The sequence below is a fragment of the Maylandia zebra genome, linkage group LG23 (assembly GCF_041146795.1).
Source record: "Maylandia zebra isolate NMK-2024a linkage group LG23, Mzebra_GT3a, whole genome shotgun sequence".
Taxonomy (NCBI): Eukaryota; Metazoa; Chordata; class Actinopteri; order Cichliformes; family Cichlidae; genus Maylandia; species Maylandia zebra.
This window is the reverse complement of record NC_135188.1, coordinates 13,174,799-13,192,073: the sequence shown is the minus strand read 5'-3', so window position 1 is coordinate 13,192,073 and position 17,275 is coordinate 13,174,799. Positions and strand designations below refer to the sequence as shown.

The window sequence follows — 17,275 nt, the reverse complement described above, 5'->3', positions numbered from 1 at the left end:
TCAGATATGTCAGACTTTTTTCATGTACCAGCTCTTTTCCAGTTTTATTGGCCAAAATATTTAAAGTGCACACTTTTAAAACCGCTGCTCTTTTTACTGTACTACTTTGCTTCTTTGTCTGCAGCTGCTGCACTGCTCTCAGTGTGTATTAATGTATAATCTGTTTAGATTGGTTCCCCCATGGTAGCTGTAGTTTATAGCTGTGTCCCAAAACGTAGGCTGCATCCTTCGGAGGCCGCATTTGAAGGCAATCACAGCCAGGCCACGAAGGCTGTCCCAATTCGTCGACTCTTTCAAATGTGGCCGACAAATGCGTCCTTCATTTCCCCGAATTTGAAGGATGGGTCGGGTGTGTCCTTCATGGCCCACCATATCCCAGAATTCATAGCATGGCCCAGCCAATTCCAGTTTCCAACAATGGTGGCCGCTACTAAGTTTTAATATTACTCTTATTAATCTTTCTGGGTCACAAAATAAACTTTTAACATATATTTTAACGTAAAAATTTAATTGTTTGGCTTTTTTCAGTGTTTTATTTGCTCCGGAGTAAATTGGTTTGGCTGAGATCAAAGTTATTAGATTATTAGATTAGATTAAATAAAACTTTATTAATCCATCGGGTGGGTTCCTCCGGGATTTTCACACAGCTGAATAAACGTCAAACAGAAAACTGATTAAACAGAAGTGTGAGACAGTCGAGTATTTACGCCAGTGTCCTGTTATATTTTAGATAACAAGGAGCAGACGGCCGAGTTTATTTAACTCCACCGAGACAGCAGTGACGCAAATCTGAAAGCTAGACTGTCACATTTCACAGTCTCGCACTTCCAGTTTTCTTGGTCTTCGAAGGACCCGGGCCACGTAGACCGTGAAGGCCGGGTCCTCCGAAGGATGCGGACTACGTCCTTTTCTTGCATTCATCAATGCTGGGTTAGTGAAAGATGGCAGCAGCTTCCACTCTTCTCTTAACTCCTCCATTAGCTTGTTAGCTTAGCATAGTTCATCTCGTGTTTCGCATTTGTCAGCAAAGCATTTCTCAGTGTCACTCTGACAGAGTATGTCTGCTTTAAACCTGAGTAATGCATAGCTAAAAAAAAAAAAAGTATTTCACAATGGGTTGGAAAGACACAGACAATCCCAAGAAAAAGAAGGTATGAAAAGGTGAACAGGGCTGATATTTTCATGAGCATCACAAACTGCTACAGTTTTGTTATCAGAATGTTATCTGTTCAGTCCATTAACATATGGGAAGCCCAGGAGAACCAGATGAATATTTTATTTTATCTGGTACACGCAGGCAGGCTGCCTGACTCAGCCTGCTCAGCTGGAGAAAGGCCCAAAAGTGCAGAACTCTGTGGAAACCTCCTGAAACATGGCAGACATTTCTCAGCGTATGCATCAGTGAGCAGCTCTGATAGGAAGTCATCCTGATCTTTGAATGTCATCTCCAGGTCTCCTTAACGCAGCCATGCTCTGTCTAATCAAAGGAGCTTTTACATCTGAATGTTGTTCAGGCAAAACAGGAAGGATCATAGTTGTGCGTCACTTCTGAGCGTTTAAAGGTGAGCACATCACATCCAGGGAGGAAAACTAAGAGAGCAAAGGCCATGAATTCTCACAGTAGTTGTCTGATAACAATAGTTTAAAAATTGTCCGTTTATTGTAATACTCTCTTTGGATTTCTGGAAAATATTATTGGGGTCAGTGACCACAATAAATATGCTTCAACTGTCATTGAGAATGACCAAACTGAACACCAGATAAGTGGCTCACAGAAGAGCTGGATTAGCTCCAGCTCTAACAAAATGTCAGCAGTTATGCAAAACAGCAAAGCAAACAACAGAAAAAGTGTCTCTGTGTCAGCCAGGATGCAAGCCTCTGCAGCTGTGTCAGCCTAATTGGACAAATGTTTGTCGGTGCTGAAGAAAAATCTTTGTTTTGTATATGACCTATGAAGCTTAATTCTGTAATAAAACAGTCAAAAAGTCCAAACTGGACTAAGAAACAGAGATTATAAACACCCAGAGGGCTTATTGCAAAATGAGAAATGGATAAGTAAAAAGCACATGTGAAATTAAACTAGTAACACTGATGAGATCAGAAGGGAAAAAAGCAGGAAGTAAAACAAAAACAAGATGCGTGAGGAAACTAACTTTCAGAGTAAAACAGGACGTAACCTTGTAACAGCGTTTGCCAGAAGTGTGAGATGAAGACCTAATGCCAACATGAAGACAGAGATGGGGGAACACAGAAGACGTGAGAGGAAAGCACTAAAAACTCAGTAGATATGACAGGGTGCAAAATTCAACCAAAAACAAGAGCTTGCTGGCTCAGAGATCCCCCTTTGGGATTTTGGATGTTTTGCAGTATCGATCACCTGAGGGAAGGTGTGAGTGCAGGTTGAAGCGCCTGGGAAGGGATACCAAGAGTCACCTCCACAAGGGACAAATTAGATGAATGAGGGATCACTTTTACAAATTTTTTTTCATCATCTGGCAACCACAACTCTCTATTTAAAGGAAAAAAATCAGGATGATCCACTGAGTAAATAGTGAAGTATTTCAGATCCTGGTAGATCTGCTGGCAGACGGGCTGTCATTGTCATCCCATGCTAAAAACACTCTTGACAGCGTGTGACTGTGTGTGTCAGAGAAAGAGAGGTTTTAAAGTTTAGTGGAGATGAAAAAAGCAGGTTGAGCCTCCAGCTATAGATGACTCTAAATCCTGAAACACATTAAATACATTAATGTATAATGATAGAGCTCTCTGAGGTCTTTAATTAACTACCCGTGATCCTGAGCACAGTTCGACAGGGGCAACAAAGTGGATGCTACATATTTCCAGTGACTCTAACCAGCTGAGGTGTCCCCCACTTCACGTTCCCCTGGGAGTAAAAAGTGTTAATATGGAACAGCAGTCCTACAGGAACTGCATGCTGTACATCGATCTGTGCTGCTGGAGTTTTGCTGGCCTGGAGCCTGACTCATTAAAGGAAAAACAAGAGTCAGTTTTACTCTCTCACTGCTGGTAAACGGTGAAAGTAGAGCTGTGAATGTAGCTCGAGAGAGTCAGTCTAACTGAAGAGCCAGAAAGCATTTCCCACACAGAAACAAGAAACGCAGTTTGTTTTCTACTGTACCAAAACCCTTCCTCTTCTTCATTCAGCTGCTTCTTTTCAGGTGTCGCCACATCTGCACATCTGAGCATCTGCTTCTATCTCACCCTATCCCTAGCATCCTCCTCTGTCACACCAATCATCTGCATGTTCTCTTAACTACATCCACGAATCTTCACCCTCTCCTCTTTGTGTTCAGCAAACAGTAGCAGTTTGCGGTGGCACCCTGATCAACTAACGATTGATTAGGGAATCACATTCTTCATGAGCTGCACGTTTGACTTGGCAAAGATTCTGTCCCGGATCCCATTTATCTGGGCTTGGGACCGACACTAGGAGTACACTGGCTTGTGCAGGTTTTGGGCTTATCCAAGGAACTTCAGGGTTTACTCTGCTAAGTAGGTGGTTCACTTACCAGACTATATCGCCATAGTACCTTTTGGAGCTGGTTAGGTTCCAGATTAGGGATCAACAGTCAATCCTCTGGAAAATAGCATCACCATTCCTGGAAGGTCTTTTGACCTCTGGCTGCAGAATAGACGAGTCTAAAGTTTTTCAATAGTGTCTAAAGTCTGTGTTTCCCTGATGAGCATCTGTAATAAATATAAATTCTTACACGCAAATTTATTCCTCGATTTTTTTTTTCGTTCTCCTTTTGGCTGTTCAGGATGTTGGGCTGTACAACGCATACAGAAAAACAGATAAAGTAAGAAGATGCTGTTCAGTGCATTGAGAGCATTTACATGATGAATATGATTGCTGAAATAAATCAGTGAGTTTACATGTACACAATCCACTAGGTGGTATACAATGCTTCAACCACAGTCTACAACTGCTTTCTTGTCTCATCGGTTCTTTGCAGTTAAATTGATGCTGCCTTTGACACAAACCATTAGAAAATCCCTTTCACTGGATCTTGTTGTAAATATAAACAGAAGTTTGGTAAACCACTGGTGTAATGTTCGTGATTGGTTTTCTAAACAGGCCACTTTTTTCTTTTTTTGTTTCTTTTTTGTCTGTTTCCAAAAGAACGGACAGTCTGACATCAGCGAGCACACCTTCAAATGCTTACACTAGTTATTTTACCCTGTGAAGCCATAGCACCATGTACACCATAATGGACTGGTGACATTTTTGTTTCAGAAATTTCTTGCATTTTGGTCAAATCTCAGATAAATCTGGTCCCTGATGGTCTACACTTTACTCAAAGACACCACTTTTCCGTGCTTTGAAAAATATGGCTGCAATGCTTCATATAATGCCGGTAAACTGAGCAGTCAGGTTACACATCACGTTACAGTGAACTCAGACTCTTGGAGGAGTGGTCACACAGTTTCTTTGGATTTCTGTGCAGCAGGTACAGTTCACATGTTCCATCCCAGTCCGATGTGCGTGGCCAGCAGGTAGCACATGCCGATCATGCATGTCATTATCATCATGGGGAATCCCAGCCTGTACAAAACAAGAGAAGAGCAAGTTAGTTGCAATGATCAGCACTTCAGTCAGGATTATTGGAATAAAAAGATTTACGGGCTGCAGTAACCTGCATGTGGGGGCCTGTCTCTGATCAGGGCATATACAGAAAGTCAGAAACAGCAATAAAGGAGGAGCAGGGGGACAGGTGGGTTGTCAAGTGGCTTGCAGATGTGCCCTAGATTAGCCATTTGAATTAACAGGATAGTATGAATTGTCCTGGACTAGATCTATGCTTCACTTGTTTTCTTTTGTTGAGATAAATATAGTTAGCCACTCAGAAAAGTCACAGAGCTCAACCTCCACCAATATGACCATTTTAAGGAAAATTATTTGGAGTCTCACCAAATGCTCCCTCTGTCCACCAACTCTTGTGTAATTTGTCTCTTGCCTTGGAGAAGGAGCTGGTTGGCAGTGTTTTTGTAGTTGTTGTCATCATCTTAAAATGTATTCATTGTTCCCATCAGTGTGTGTCTTCTATTATTTTGCTATTGTTGCATGATTCAATGGAAGCTGTTAGTTTAGCAGGAACGTAAGCTCCAGTACACACAGAAAAAGAAGTCAAGAAATGTTGTTTACTACTTTTATTATTTTCTACTATATACCTTTCACTCTTACTGAAGCAAACAGCAATTTGCTTCAATAAGTGTAAAGCATCGTGTAATGTCACATGAAGTCATAGCTTCCATTTATATTTATCCTGGTTTATTCTCTCAAATTTCTCCTTTAAAAAAATATATTACCAAAAATGGCATTAAAAAAATCCTGGCACTAAAGCTAGGTTTGAAAAAGTAATAAAAGACCTTTATCTTACAGGGATTTTTCTTCTCTTTATTATCACCTCTCTTTGTGAGAGACATATTTTGACCTTTGGCAGCCACAGACAGTCCAACTCCTCATATAAAGAAAACCAAATTATTGCAAAATCCAGTCTTATTGATGTGTGACACTTTGCTAAGCTCCACAACTTACTCTGTCTTCACTCAGCCTGCAGCACAGGGAGGTCAGAGCTGCACAGCCGCTCAGAGCCGTTAAAAATTCAGCGTCTTGATCAAGGACACATCAGCCTGCAGGTGAAGGCTTGTCTTCCTGCACGCTAAAGCTAGCAGATGCTCCGAGACATGCACATTGCGTACAACGGAACAATCTAAAAAGTCCTCGGCTGCATGCACACATCTCATTAGTCCAAAGTTGTTTATTGAAACAGAAATGGCTTCACATGGTGACATTTTTAAAGGCCAGCTTTCTTCTGAATGTAATGACTGAAATGTAGTCCCCTGGATGAAGCATTGGTGGTGACTGCTGCCATGTATGTTTCTGCTTCTCACCCCTGAATTAGTCTCCTTAATTAAAATGTGTCCTTAGATGACTCCTGAACTGCAGATGGCTCGTGTTTGGATGTCTACCATGTCCTATATGGACACATGGCAGCTCCGAGGGCCAGAGATCTGTTCATCCTCACTCTGTGCCACGGATCACTTTGGAGGACAAAAACTGCATGTATATTCAGCGTGCCAGCCATCAGTCTTCATCAAAGCAGAAAAGGACTAATTAAGACTAAAAAATAAGAGAACATATCATTAAAATATCATTGAGAGCAGATGTTGCTCTCACTCTGACAGCCTGAAGAGAAAAAGTTTGGGCCAAATCAGCCTGGAAAAAAAACATAAACATACAGCTGCTATATTATCTGTGTTAATCTTTATATTAGGATTAAAGACAAAATGATGACAGTTCATTCAAATGCAATTATTATGACGATAAACATTATATTTGGCTTACGTGTGGTTTTATGTGTATAAAGCACACAGATGCTTATATGAAATGGCAAGGTTAACCGTGCAAGTCTGATTGTCAGTGAGACAAAAGGTTACCTGTCTCTTTGCTGTGTGTATTTTCAGTTAACCTGGACATGACCTCTTCTTAGAGGATCTCAAGGAACTGAGATGACCATTTGGGTTCAGAATGAGTATCTGATGATCACTGCAGCTGCCCACAACTTTGTTTTCTTTTTCATTTTCTTATGTTTAGCTGCCTTTACGGGTCACTACGGTAGTCATATATGGTTGTCTGCTGAAGGCCAAGGCTTTTAAAGTTCTCATCAGAGAATTATCTTCCTCTGATGATGCAACTCAGAGAGGTGACACTGACCTTCAGCAGCTCATCAACCAGTTTGCCCATGCCTGCAGTGAGTCTGGGCTGGCTATCAGCATCAAGAAAACCAACAAAATGACTGATTATTTTAGCTGTTTGGGTTCTGTCGTCGCCAGCAGCAGCCTATAGTATCATTTACTAGGCAAAAAGACAAACAAGAGAGTGTGGGAGATCAAAAGAATCACCTAGAACCATTTCACCTTCACTGCCTACAGCAAATAGTCGCTAACATAACTGTGCTTAAACAAGCCAGCTCTCAGAGCATGCTTCTCCACCTCCTGTCAGTGTCGATCGGAGCCTATCTCGATCGACACGAACATCAGGTGACCAGATGTCCCCCAGCATCTCAGCAGGTCCTGTTTGCAGATGGGACCTGAACATCAGGGGAACGACACTAATCATCACAGTTTGGCGTCACAGTGCTGAAGGATTGAAGAAGGGCAAAACAAAAAAAGCTGCAACCAATAGCTAAAGGACAGGAGCCACAATAGCAACCAGAGACAAGCTCGAGCCCTTGATCCACACTTCAGCTATGTTTGCAGCACTTGCAAGGATCACATTACTGAACCACTGTTGATTCATGTTATATGATACTGCCAAAAAAACCTACATTACTTCTATGATAGCATGTAGGTATTTCCACCACACATCTAGTGTGTGTGTGTGTGTGTGTGTGTGTGTGTGTGTGTGTGTGTGTGTGTGTGTGTGTGTGTGTGTGTGTGTGTGTGTGTGTGTGTGCGCGCGTGTGCGCGTGTGAGTCAATGCAATATAAATATTTGCCAGTTCATCTACTGATTGAAATGAGACAGCTACCATCTATTTCCTGTTCTGTTCAAAAGCGTCTGGATGCATTTCTCTCTACCGAGATGGGTTTTGTTTTTATCCTAAAAGGGTACATTTTGTCAATTTAAGCTTTTTTTTTTGTTTCTTTGTTTTATATGTCCTCTTATAAATACAATATGGGGTTATGAGATTTGTAAATCATTGTGTTCTGTTTTTACCTGTTTTATACAGTGTCTCTACTTCGTAGGATCTGGGTTTATATGTGTAAGTGCCTGTGTGAAAACTGCAGTCAGTGTACCATGTCTGCTGCTCAAACTAAATTATGAGGTTTCCAGTGAATATGCTTGCAGAAATGGCAAATAAGTACTTGGACTGAAGAATATTAAGACTTTATAGGCACTTCAGCACTTTCGTGATTTTAAGACATTCTGCATTTTAAGTGTAACAAAAAAACAGTTTCAAAGTCTCAACTGAGTCATAATGGTCATTGTCATTTTTGAGTGATTATCATTATTTACGCATCAGTAGCAAAAGTGGGGGAACTGTGAAGAAAAGATGAAAATAATATAAGATTTACTAAAAAGATTTTAGATAATATATATTACGTTTAGAATTTATAATTTTCTTTTTTCTGATAATAAGTAAATAAGTAAAAGATCTACAGAAGAAAGCATCTTCTGTAGTACTGGTATCACATCTCTAAACTTTCAGTATGGTGAATGTCTTTTCTCTAGAAGGTGTAAGCATTTTGCAGTAGTAACATTCTTAGTTTCCTAACCAAACGTTCTTCATTTTCATGCACCTGAAAGGAACTGTCTTTTTCTTTTCTTGTCTACCATCGCCAGACACTGCTAGTTACTGTGGTGACCTAATCAGATGAAAAGCACCACCTTCAAGACACTGAAAACTCTGACTTCAGGCTCAACATATTTCAATAACCTATTAGTCTGTTTTCCTGTTGGCCCCCCAGCTCACCAGTGGTCCCTTCCAAGATTTAGATCACCATGTGGCGCTCTCAATCTTGGGGTTGAACTGCAGCTGCAGCTGCCAGAGTAGAGCCAGAGCCAAAGAAAATAGTTCCTTTTCAATGCTCCATAGAATGCCTTTCACCTTATTTTCCATATATTAATAAAGAGTTTCCTAAGTCCAGTCCTTTCTCATCAATTTAGGTTTTTGCACATGACAGTTTGCAATCAAGCCGTGGTAGATCTGCTGCATGAAATTCTGTCCTGATTAAACAAAGACAAAAGCAGCCGATGATCTGTGTTGAATTTGTTGATTAAAATGGAAGCTCTCACAGGTTTTATTAGCAAGCCAAACACACAAAACGTTTAGTGTAGCTGTCAATATGCACCCCGACAGCTACTGGAAATAATATTGTGCAAAAAGATGCAAAGTGGTTAATGCTACCTATTTTGTGCAGAGGTCAGCATCCTCATATGTTGATGAACCACAGAGAAGGCATGGAATAGAACAGGTCTGTCAGTGCTCTGAAGCACCTCCAGACTGGACAGTAACGCAGCATTCAGCTGCACAGATGTAGGGCCATTTCAGCTTTGGTGTTTATATTGATTTGTAATGTGAGAATTCAGTTCTTTGACTACACTGCTCGGTTTCTGTTAATACCACATGCTTTTCATTTAAACTACACTATAATCACATATTGCTTGTGGGAAAAATGAGCCTGTCTGGCTGTTATCGCTGTCAGACAGCCTGAGGTCACCTCTGCATGAGTGAATCCCTTTCTACGGAGCAATACCTATTTCCCGATCACAGGCACATCATGAGGGGACACGGGGCACATGAAAAAGACACCACAATATACCACAGAGAGGAGCAGGGTTCACCTTGTCTAAAAATCCCCATCAAACCTTGTGATCTCACACAATGACTTAATTGCATATGATGGGAGCTCTTTGAAAGTCCTGATGCAATCTCAAAGACTCTTTAGATAAACCAATGGGCCGCGCTTCTCTGACTGTGGAGGCTGTAGGACAGAGAGAGCAGCGCTGCTCCCCTGTGATAATGGTTGACCTGTTCTATTCAATGAGCACAAAAAGCACACTGGTGCAGTGTTTAAGCTGTGAAGCGGTACACAAAAAAACCTCCAAAAATATGTATGAGCGTGATTGCAGTGTTTATTAGAAATAAAGCTAAAACACCTGCCTCTGTAGTGCAGAGGCAGCTTTTCTGTATCGATTTCCTGCAGGTGACTGTACATGAGCAACATGTGGTCCAAAAGAACAAGACACTCTGAAGCACCTTACATTGTCTAATGTCATTTGTTTTTGTGTCTCAAAACTGTAGCAATTTGCTACATTGATAGGCATTTACAAGTACATTTTGCAGTGGGTCTATTCTAGAGTGCTTGTAATGCCACGGGTGCATTACAAGCACCCGTGGCAGTTTCTATTCAACCGACCAACATACAGAGCTGTTACTTTAGTGATGCACTTTAGGTTAATGGTTTGTGGCGAGGTGGATGATAAGGGCCTTGAGGCACGAAGGAAGCAACAGGGACCATGCTAACTGCTGAGCTATTCGAGGCTACTCATTTTCCTTTGTGATGGCTTATCAAAAAGGCATTTGTGCCCCCGTGGGCTCATCTGGCCCCTGAATTCATCCTCCTGATACAGCACTAGTCAATCCCAGCTGCCCAGACTTCGCTCCCCCTTGCCTGTCTCTCTGAACAGCAGTGACCCTTGCCACAGACATCCAATTACAGACAGTGCTTCAGCCAAGAGCAATGCTCCTGTCCAATAACTGTAAACACAGCTAGAGCGGGAGAGAAGTAGAGCTGACGGGTTGCAACTGTTCCCCTCCATTTCAATGAAATCCTTTGCAGACAGACGTCCCAGAGTCTTTTTAGTGCACTAAGAAATTTGTCAACGAGCTTTAACCAACTCTGACACATTTTCCACCAATTACTTCACTGGCTTTAGCGGCGTGTCAGAGCCAACTGAGCAGGTAACGAAGGCTGAAAAAGTAATGGTGGAATTTTCTTAATGCCAAAGGTCACCTGAAGTTGTTCTTTTTCTTCTCAGCCACAGTCTCATTAGCTGTAAATAGGAATATCAATGAAGCAACCTGCTACAGATCAGATTACAATATTAAAACGTAGTAGTAACATAGTAACATATCCTGTAGCTTAGGTATGTGGGAAGTACAATACTTCTGCAAGTCTTTAGAATAAATTACAACTCACTGAAAACAACAAATTGAGCATAGCGTTAGTTGAGTTAGGCCACAAAGTCACAATCCTGGCTGATCAGCTGAGCTGATTAGGGTGTGCCTTTCAGAGTGATGCTGTGCACAGTGTAGACTTAAGGACCCAAAATGCTGAACGCAGGAGGATTCCAACAGAAAGCTGATAGTAAAATCCACAAGGTAACAAAAAGTCCAAATACAAGAGAAAATAGACAGTGTAGACAGCAAGGCAAATACGAGGAGCCAGAGAATTTAAACAAAAGGTGAACAGGACAGCACAGAAGAAAACACACACACACACACACACACACACACACACACACACACACACACACACACACACACACAGGAACATAACAGTACAAAGAGGAAGTCTATTTATGGCCCTTGGTCTATTGATTGGAATGAGGGAAAATGGGCGAAAGAATTACAACGAGGTGAAGACACACAGGATAATCACTCAAGGGGAAGCAAAACCACACAGGGAATTGAAGAAAACTTTCACAGTAAAACAAGAGACCGGTACATGGAAACTAACTTCTAACAAAATATCAGACCAGGGAACACACTAAAACAGAGGAAGACAATGGGAAATGTAGGAGCCATTCTTGGGTTAATACCTTATGTGGTCACTAGAGGTCACCTTTTTCTGTTTTGATTATGTAATGTAAAGGTATTTAAGGTAGACGCACGTAATCGGCGTCAGGTGTGTCATTGAGAAGGCAAACAGTTTGTGACGTTGCGCTGTTATGCTAAGTCGATACAGAATAAAGACCAAAAAGGACAAGATATTGGACTGTGAACTTAATTCATGCATACCAGTGACATCGCGTCACCCCCGTTAACGACCACCTCAGTGGCTTCAAGCGTAGGCTTAGCCTCTACAGGAAACATCTGAGAACTAAAAGCTAGAACATTTGGTTGGTCCCTGTGGACCTATCCCTGACTCCTCCGGTCCACATCCTTTGGGCATTTAATGGTGTGAGAATGTGTGTGTGTGTGAATACTAGAAAGTACTGAGTAGAAGGCATTAATAAGTTCCAATCAATTTAGCATTTTCCTTAAAATCAAGCCAGGATTACACAACTTAAACAACTGCAGCATCTGCAAACCTCTTAGCAACCCATCTCTTCCTCAGCTCCTCCTTTTTATATCACAGAATTTTATCGCTGTTATATGATGAAGCCCAGTCTGTTCTGTCTGGGGGTGCTCGGTCCTGCTCTCCTCGTCTCCAGATTTTCACATGGAAGGACTGGGAATGGGAACATCAATGTTCTTTAGACTACAAACTGAAATGTCACCTTCACGGCGGCGCTTCAGAAAATGTTAGGTGGTAAGTATAGATAGAATATCAGTATAAATGTTGTCTGTGATTGATATGATGAAAGCACTGTCACTCCATCCAGTGAAAACACTTTCAGATCTTTGATGACAATAATCTACAGTAAGCCACAGACACCGCGTTCAGTCATAAGTGTCACAAGTTTAATGTTAAATCAAGTCTCTGTTCAAATCTGTTACACAAATCCCAAAAGAAATCCTCTGACTTTGTCTCTTTTCAACCCTCACGGGCATTACATTTCCACTGTTCCTAAATAAAATAGCGATGCAGTTCCAACCCAATGGCATATCAAGTCTAATCAGACTCATATTCATGCTTTTTTTCAACATAACTGACCCCTTCGGCTTCTCCAACATGCAAACCATAAAGCGTGTCTGACTGCTGTGTCGCCAGGGTGCAAATTATCAGTGAGCAGGTGGCAACCTGATAGGAAGCCTGCTGACCATCCAGCCTGCGATATAACCACATTTTCTGCCATTCATTCGACTTTTTTTCTTGTAACCACCCTAGAGTTCTGAAATCAGGCTCCACGGTTGGACGGTTTCACTCAGTATCAGTTCAATCAGTCACACATATGTTACACTGTTTATGCCTCTTTCATGGTTCAGCGTGACTGGGGGACTTCTATTTCTGTCGACATGAGAGAATATTGCTGCAGGTTGACTTCCTCCACACTCACTGTAGTAAACATTTCTCTACAGGGTCACTGAAGAGGACACAGACTCAAATCACTGCTTGCACTACATAACAAACCCGTGCGTGTCGTGTTGTTTCCTGGAGTCTGCTCACAGAACGCTGCACCTGCTGCACAAAGACAAACTAAACGTGTTCTGTCACATGATACTCAGTGCGACACGTTTTCTCTAAATGTTCTCAGGCTATTCATACACACTGTTGGCAATTTCTAATGAAACATATGATGGACATAAATGTGTAAGTAGCCCCTCAGGCTGAATAGCCTATCGTATTTCAGCACCACAAACCAAGAACAGAGGAACTTTTCAAACTTGCTGTTTATGACCTCTTTGTGCATGGGACTGCTTCGTGCTGTTAATGGCGCCTTTGCTTACTTGAAGAACTCCATGAAGGAAAAGCCATATCCATGTTGCTCAGCGATGCCTGCACACACAACGTTGGCTGATGCTCCTATCAATGTGCCATTTCCTAAACAGAAAAGAGAAAAAAGTCAGAGAAAACTTTTCTTTAATGTCAGGTGTGTTTCCAGAACCACTAAAAACTGTAATTAAACCTATACTGAAAAAGGACAATCTTGACAAGACACAAATGAGCAACTACAGGCCGATCTCCCATTTTTAAGTAAGATCATTGAAAAAGCAGTTTCTCAACAGCTCAATTACTTCTTAAAACAGAATAACTGCTATGATGCCTTCCAGTCAGGTTTTAGACAGAGCCACCGCACTGAAACCGCTCTGACCAAAGTGTTTAATGACATATGTCTGAATACAGACAGTGGAAAAATGTCAGTCCTAGTTTTACTGGATCTCAGTGCAGCATTTGATACAGTTGACCACAACATATTACTCAAACGACTGGAGAACTGGCCAGGTCTTTCAGGAACTGTACTAAACTGGTTCAAAACATACTTAGAAAACAGGAAATACTTTGTATCAATAGGTAACTTCACATCTGAGCAGACAAGTATCACATGTGGAGTCCCCCAAGGTTCCATCTTGGGACCCCATCTGTTTAACATTTACATGTCCCCACTGGCACAGATTATAAAGAACAACAAAATAAACTATCATAGCTATGCAGATGACACACAAATATATATCAGGCCCTGTACAGGCTCTTGGTAAATGCACTGAGGAAATCAATGACTGGTTGTGCCACAATTTTCTCCAGCTAAACAAAACTGAAGTAATAGTCTTTGGAGCCAAAGAAAAACGATTACAGGTCACCTTCAATCTATACACCTAAAAACCACAAACCAGGCGAGAAATTTGGGTGTAGTGATGGATGCAGACCTAAACTTAGAAAAACACATTAAGACAATAACAAAGTCAGCTTACTATCACCTCAAGAATATTTCAAGGATAAAAGATCTGATGTCTCAACAGGACCTGGAAAGACTAGTCCATGCATTCATCTTTAGTAGGCTTGATTACTGTAACAGCATCTTTACAGGTCTACCTAAAAAATCAGTCAGACATCTACAGCTCATTGAGAACTCTGCTGCTCGAGTCCTCACTAAGACCAAAAAAGTGGACCACATCAGTCCAGCTCTGAGGTCTTTACACTGGCTGCCTGTCCGTCAGAGGATAGACTTTAAAGTTCTGATGCTGGTCTATAAAGCTCTGAATGGTTTAGGACCAAAATACATCAGTGACCTCCTGACGCAGTATGAACCTTCTAGATCCCTCAGGTCATCTGGATCCGTTTTTTTATCAGTTCCCAGAGTCAGAACCAGACACGGAGAAGCTGCATTCAGCTTTTATGCTCCTTATATCTGGAACAAACTCCCAGAAAGCCTCAGATCAGCTGAAACACTCAGTTTATTTAATTCTCAGCTGCATTTGAATAAAACACCAAATCCACACTTTTAAGCTTAAAATTCAAAACTTATATTTTAACTACTGATTTTATCTACTGTTTTTTTGTTTTGTGTTTTTTCTCTGTAATCAATTTTAAATCGTGCTTTTTATTGTTTTTGTTTTTTAATGTCTCTGTAAAGCACTTTGAATCACCTTGTTGTTGAATTGTGCTATATAAATAAACTTGCCTTGCCTTGCCTAAACTGCTTTTTATTACTTCCCAGCAAACAGATAATGCTACAAAGCTGGACGCTCATATTAAACATGGCTAAAGTTGCAAATAAACAGGTCAGTGTCTCTGAAACGCTGCACTGTTTCACATCCTGTTTCAAAAACATTTTGTTTTCTATTCTTGGATCTGATTGGCATTAAATGGAGGGTCTCTCTTTGTACGGTTACAGAAGAAGCTCTGCTCTGATCACAGCACGCCCACCCACCTGCTCAGTCTGACTCAGAAATACTTCCATCAGTTTGCTTAAAAACATTTTTGGAGGTTGACCAGAAAAGAAAACTTGAAATACTATGCATTTCCTGAAGAAGTAGAGCCGTGGGTATTAGTTTTCTTTTTCTCAGAAAAAAAAACAAAACAGCTAAAGACCAGAAAGTCAGCTTCTGCAATCAGAGCCCACTATGAAGGTGGATCTTTAGCTGATTAATGTTAGAAGATGATGATTTTTTTTTTATCTGTAAAGGGAAATGAAGACGAGTTAGAAAAGCACATTTCAGTGATGTGTAAATAACCAATCTCTGAAATGTTTGTCTTGTATTGACACTTGAAACAAATCTCTACTGTAACTACTGTTTCAGAATGGGAAATTATGTTTCTCAGTTGGTTTCCTCTACTGCTGCAAGAGGAAGACACACTGCACAGAACCATCACAGCCTGTTTGCAGAAGCTCAATAGAAGTAACAGGAACGTGTGCTTTTAAGGAAGAGAGACCATAAAGAGACAGGATGCTTGTTTTAGGAAGAGAGTGGAGCGAGTGGCTGCATCAACGTTTAGTAGAAGATGAGTAAGGACTCATGTTCAACTCGTGCAATGCTGCTCTAGAAGAACCCAATAATAAAAATATAGAGCTGAGCAAAACACAAGTTAAAGTATTTCATCATTATGAGCATGAGTACTTTACAGTCTTATAATACTGTTGATCACTTTTCTGACTTAATCTCATAAAGCATTGCTTTAACAGTCAGCACGCGTACCCATCCTGCAGTTCAATACTGCCCACATCTCAAAAGGTGTCAGTGTGAGGATGGAGCTTGGCAGGGGCAACATCACACTGCCAGTCGATAAAGACCTGTCACAGTGCAGTTGATTAAACTGAAACACTATGACAGCTCTCTCTCTCCATTTGTGTCCTTCCCATCGGAGCAGAGTCACAGTCGGATGAAGGGCTGGCCACTGGGGCGCAGAATGAGCCTGACTGAGGCGATCTCTGAGAGCCCTGAGGCTGCTCCCACAAAGAGCGCAGCCTGACCTCCCCGGGGAGCGACACAGCTGTACAAAGTGTGGCTGTCACCTGGAGCATATGTTGTCTTCTTCTGGCAGCCGTCATCAATAAAGATCCACACCTTTCAAACAGGGATAAACTATAAAGTCCCTGATGTCTGTGAGGGAGTCTGGAAGGCTGTTGTGTATTTTTCCCAAAACTGACATGCAATGCACTATTTTTATAATACAGCATATGAGGCCCAAGAAGCAATACTTACCACCCAGACAGGCTCCCATAGCCAAAGCAAAGATGAGCGGTTTAACTGGCAGGTTCACATCTGCATCCTGACTCAGGTTGATGAGAACAGGAATCTGCAGAGACAGATTTAAAATCATGAAAACAGCTCTTTCTTGAAATTTTACATACTCTGTTTTTAATATGGCGAAATGTTTTTTTTGCTTTTTTTAACTACAAGAAGGATGTGTGTGTGTGTGTGTGTGTGTGTGTGTGTGTGTGTGTGTGTGTGTGTGTGGTTATGACGCAAGTGCTATACAATAACATGTTTATGGACTCCATGATGAATAAAGCCTGACTGTTCTCCTTTTGTATTATTATTATTGTAGTATTATTATTTCTCTGAATTCTTTCTAATACCCAGCAGGGGGCGACTTCTCCAATGTGAAAGTACATGTATATGAGAGTGTACAAAAGCAGAGGTGGGACCAAGTCATTGTTTTGCAAGTCTCAAGTAAGTCTCAAGTCTTTATCCTCAAGTCTCAAGTCAAGTCTCAAGTAATGTCAGGCAAGTCAGAGTCGAGTCTCAAGTCACTGGTGTAAAAGTCCGAGTCAAGTCACAAGTCTGAAACTTTGAATTTCAAGTCCTTTCGAGTCTTTAAAAAAAACAAACGAAAAAATAATGTTGCAGTTATGCTAAATGTAAATATTAGACCATGTAATTTTAAAATCTGTGTTTTTCTCAACACATGACAAAATAGTGAACTTAGAAAATATACACAAATTGTGAAATTGCACCTCTTTAAAATGCAGCTCAATTAAACCTAGCTCCAAGAATAATTTTCACCGACAGTTCTGAGATAAGCTGCATGTTATTCTTGGATGCGGTTGTAGGACCGGCTTTAAAATCGCATGACAAAAATATCATACACATTAAAAAAAACTGTATCACCAACGTAGCCTGGAAAACATTTGCTAG

The 17,275-nt window shown here is 41.1% G+C and overlaps 1 protein-coding gene across 1 annotated transcript in view; it reads right to left on the bottom strand.

The window, feature by feature from the left end:
* Positions 1–3,738: 3,738 nt before the first annotated feature.
* oca2 (oculocutaneous albinism II) overlaps positions 3,739–17,275 on the bottom strand; it is a 75,219-nt gene continuing 61,682 nt past the window's right edge. The window contains exons 22-24 of the mRNA XM_014414231.3: positions 16,340–16,433; positions 13,145–13,238; positions 3,739–4,567 (exon numbers count right to left, since the gene is read on the bottom strand). Coding sequence (XP_014269717.2) covers positions 4,480–4,567; positions 13,145–13,238; positions 16,340–16,433 — 276 coding nt within the window. The 3' untranslated portion in view covers positions 3,739–4,479. The remainder of the gene's footprint in view (positions 4,568–13,144; positions 13,239–16,339; positions 16,434–17,275) is intronic.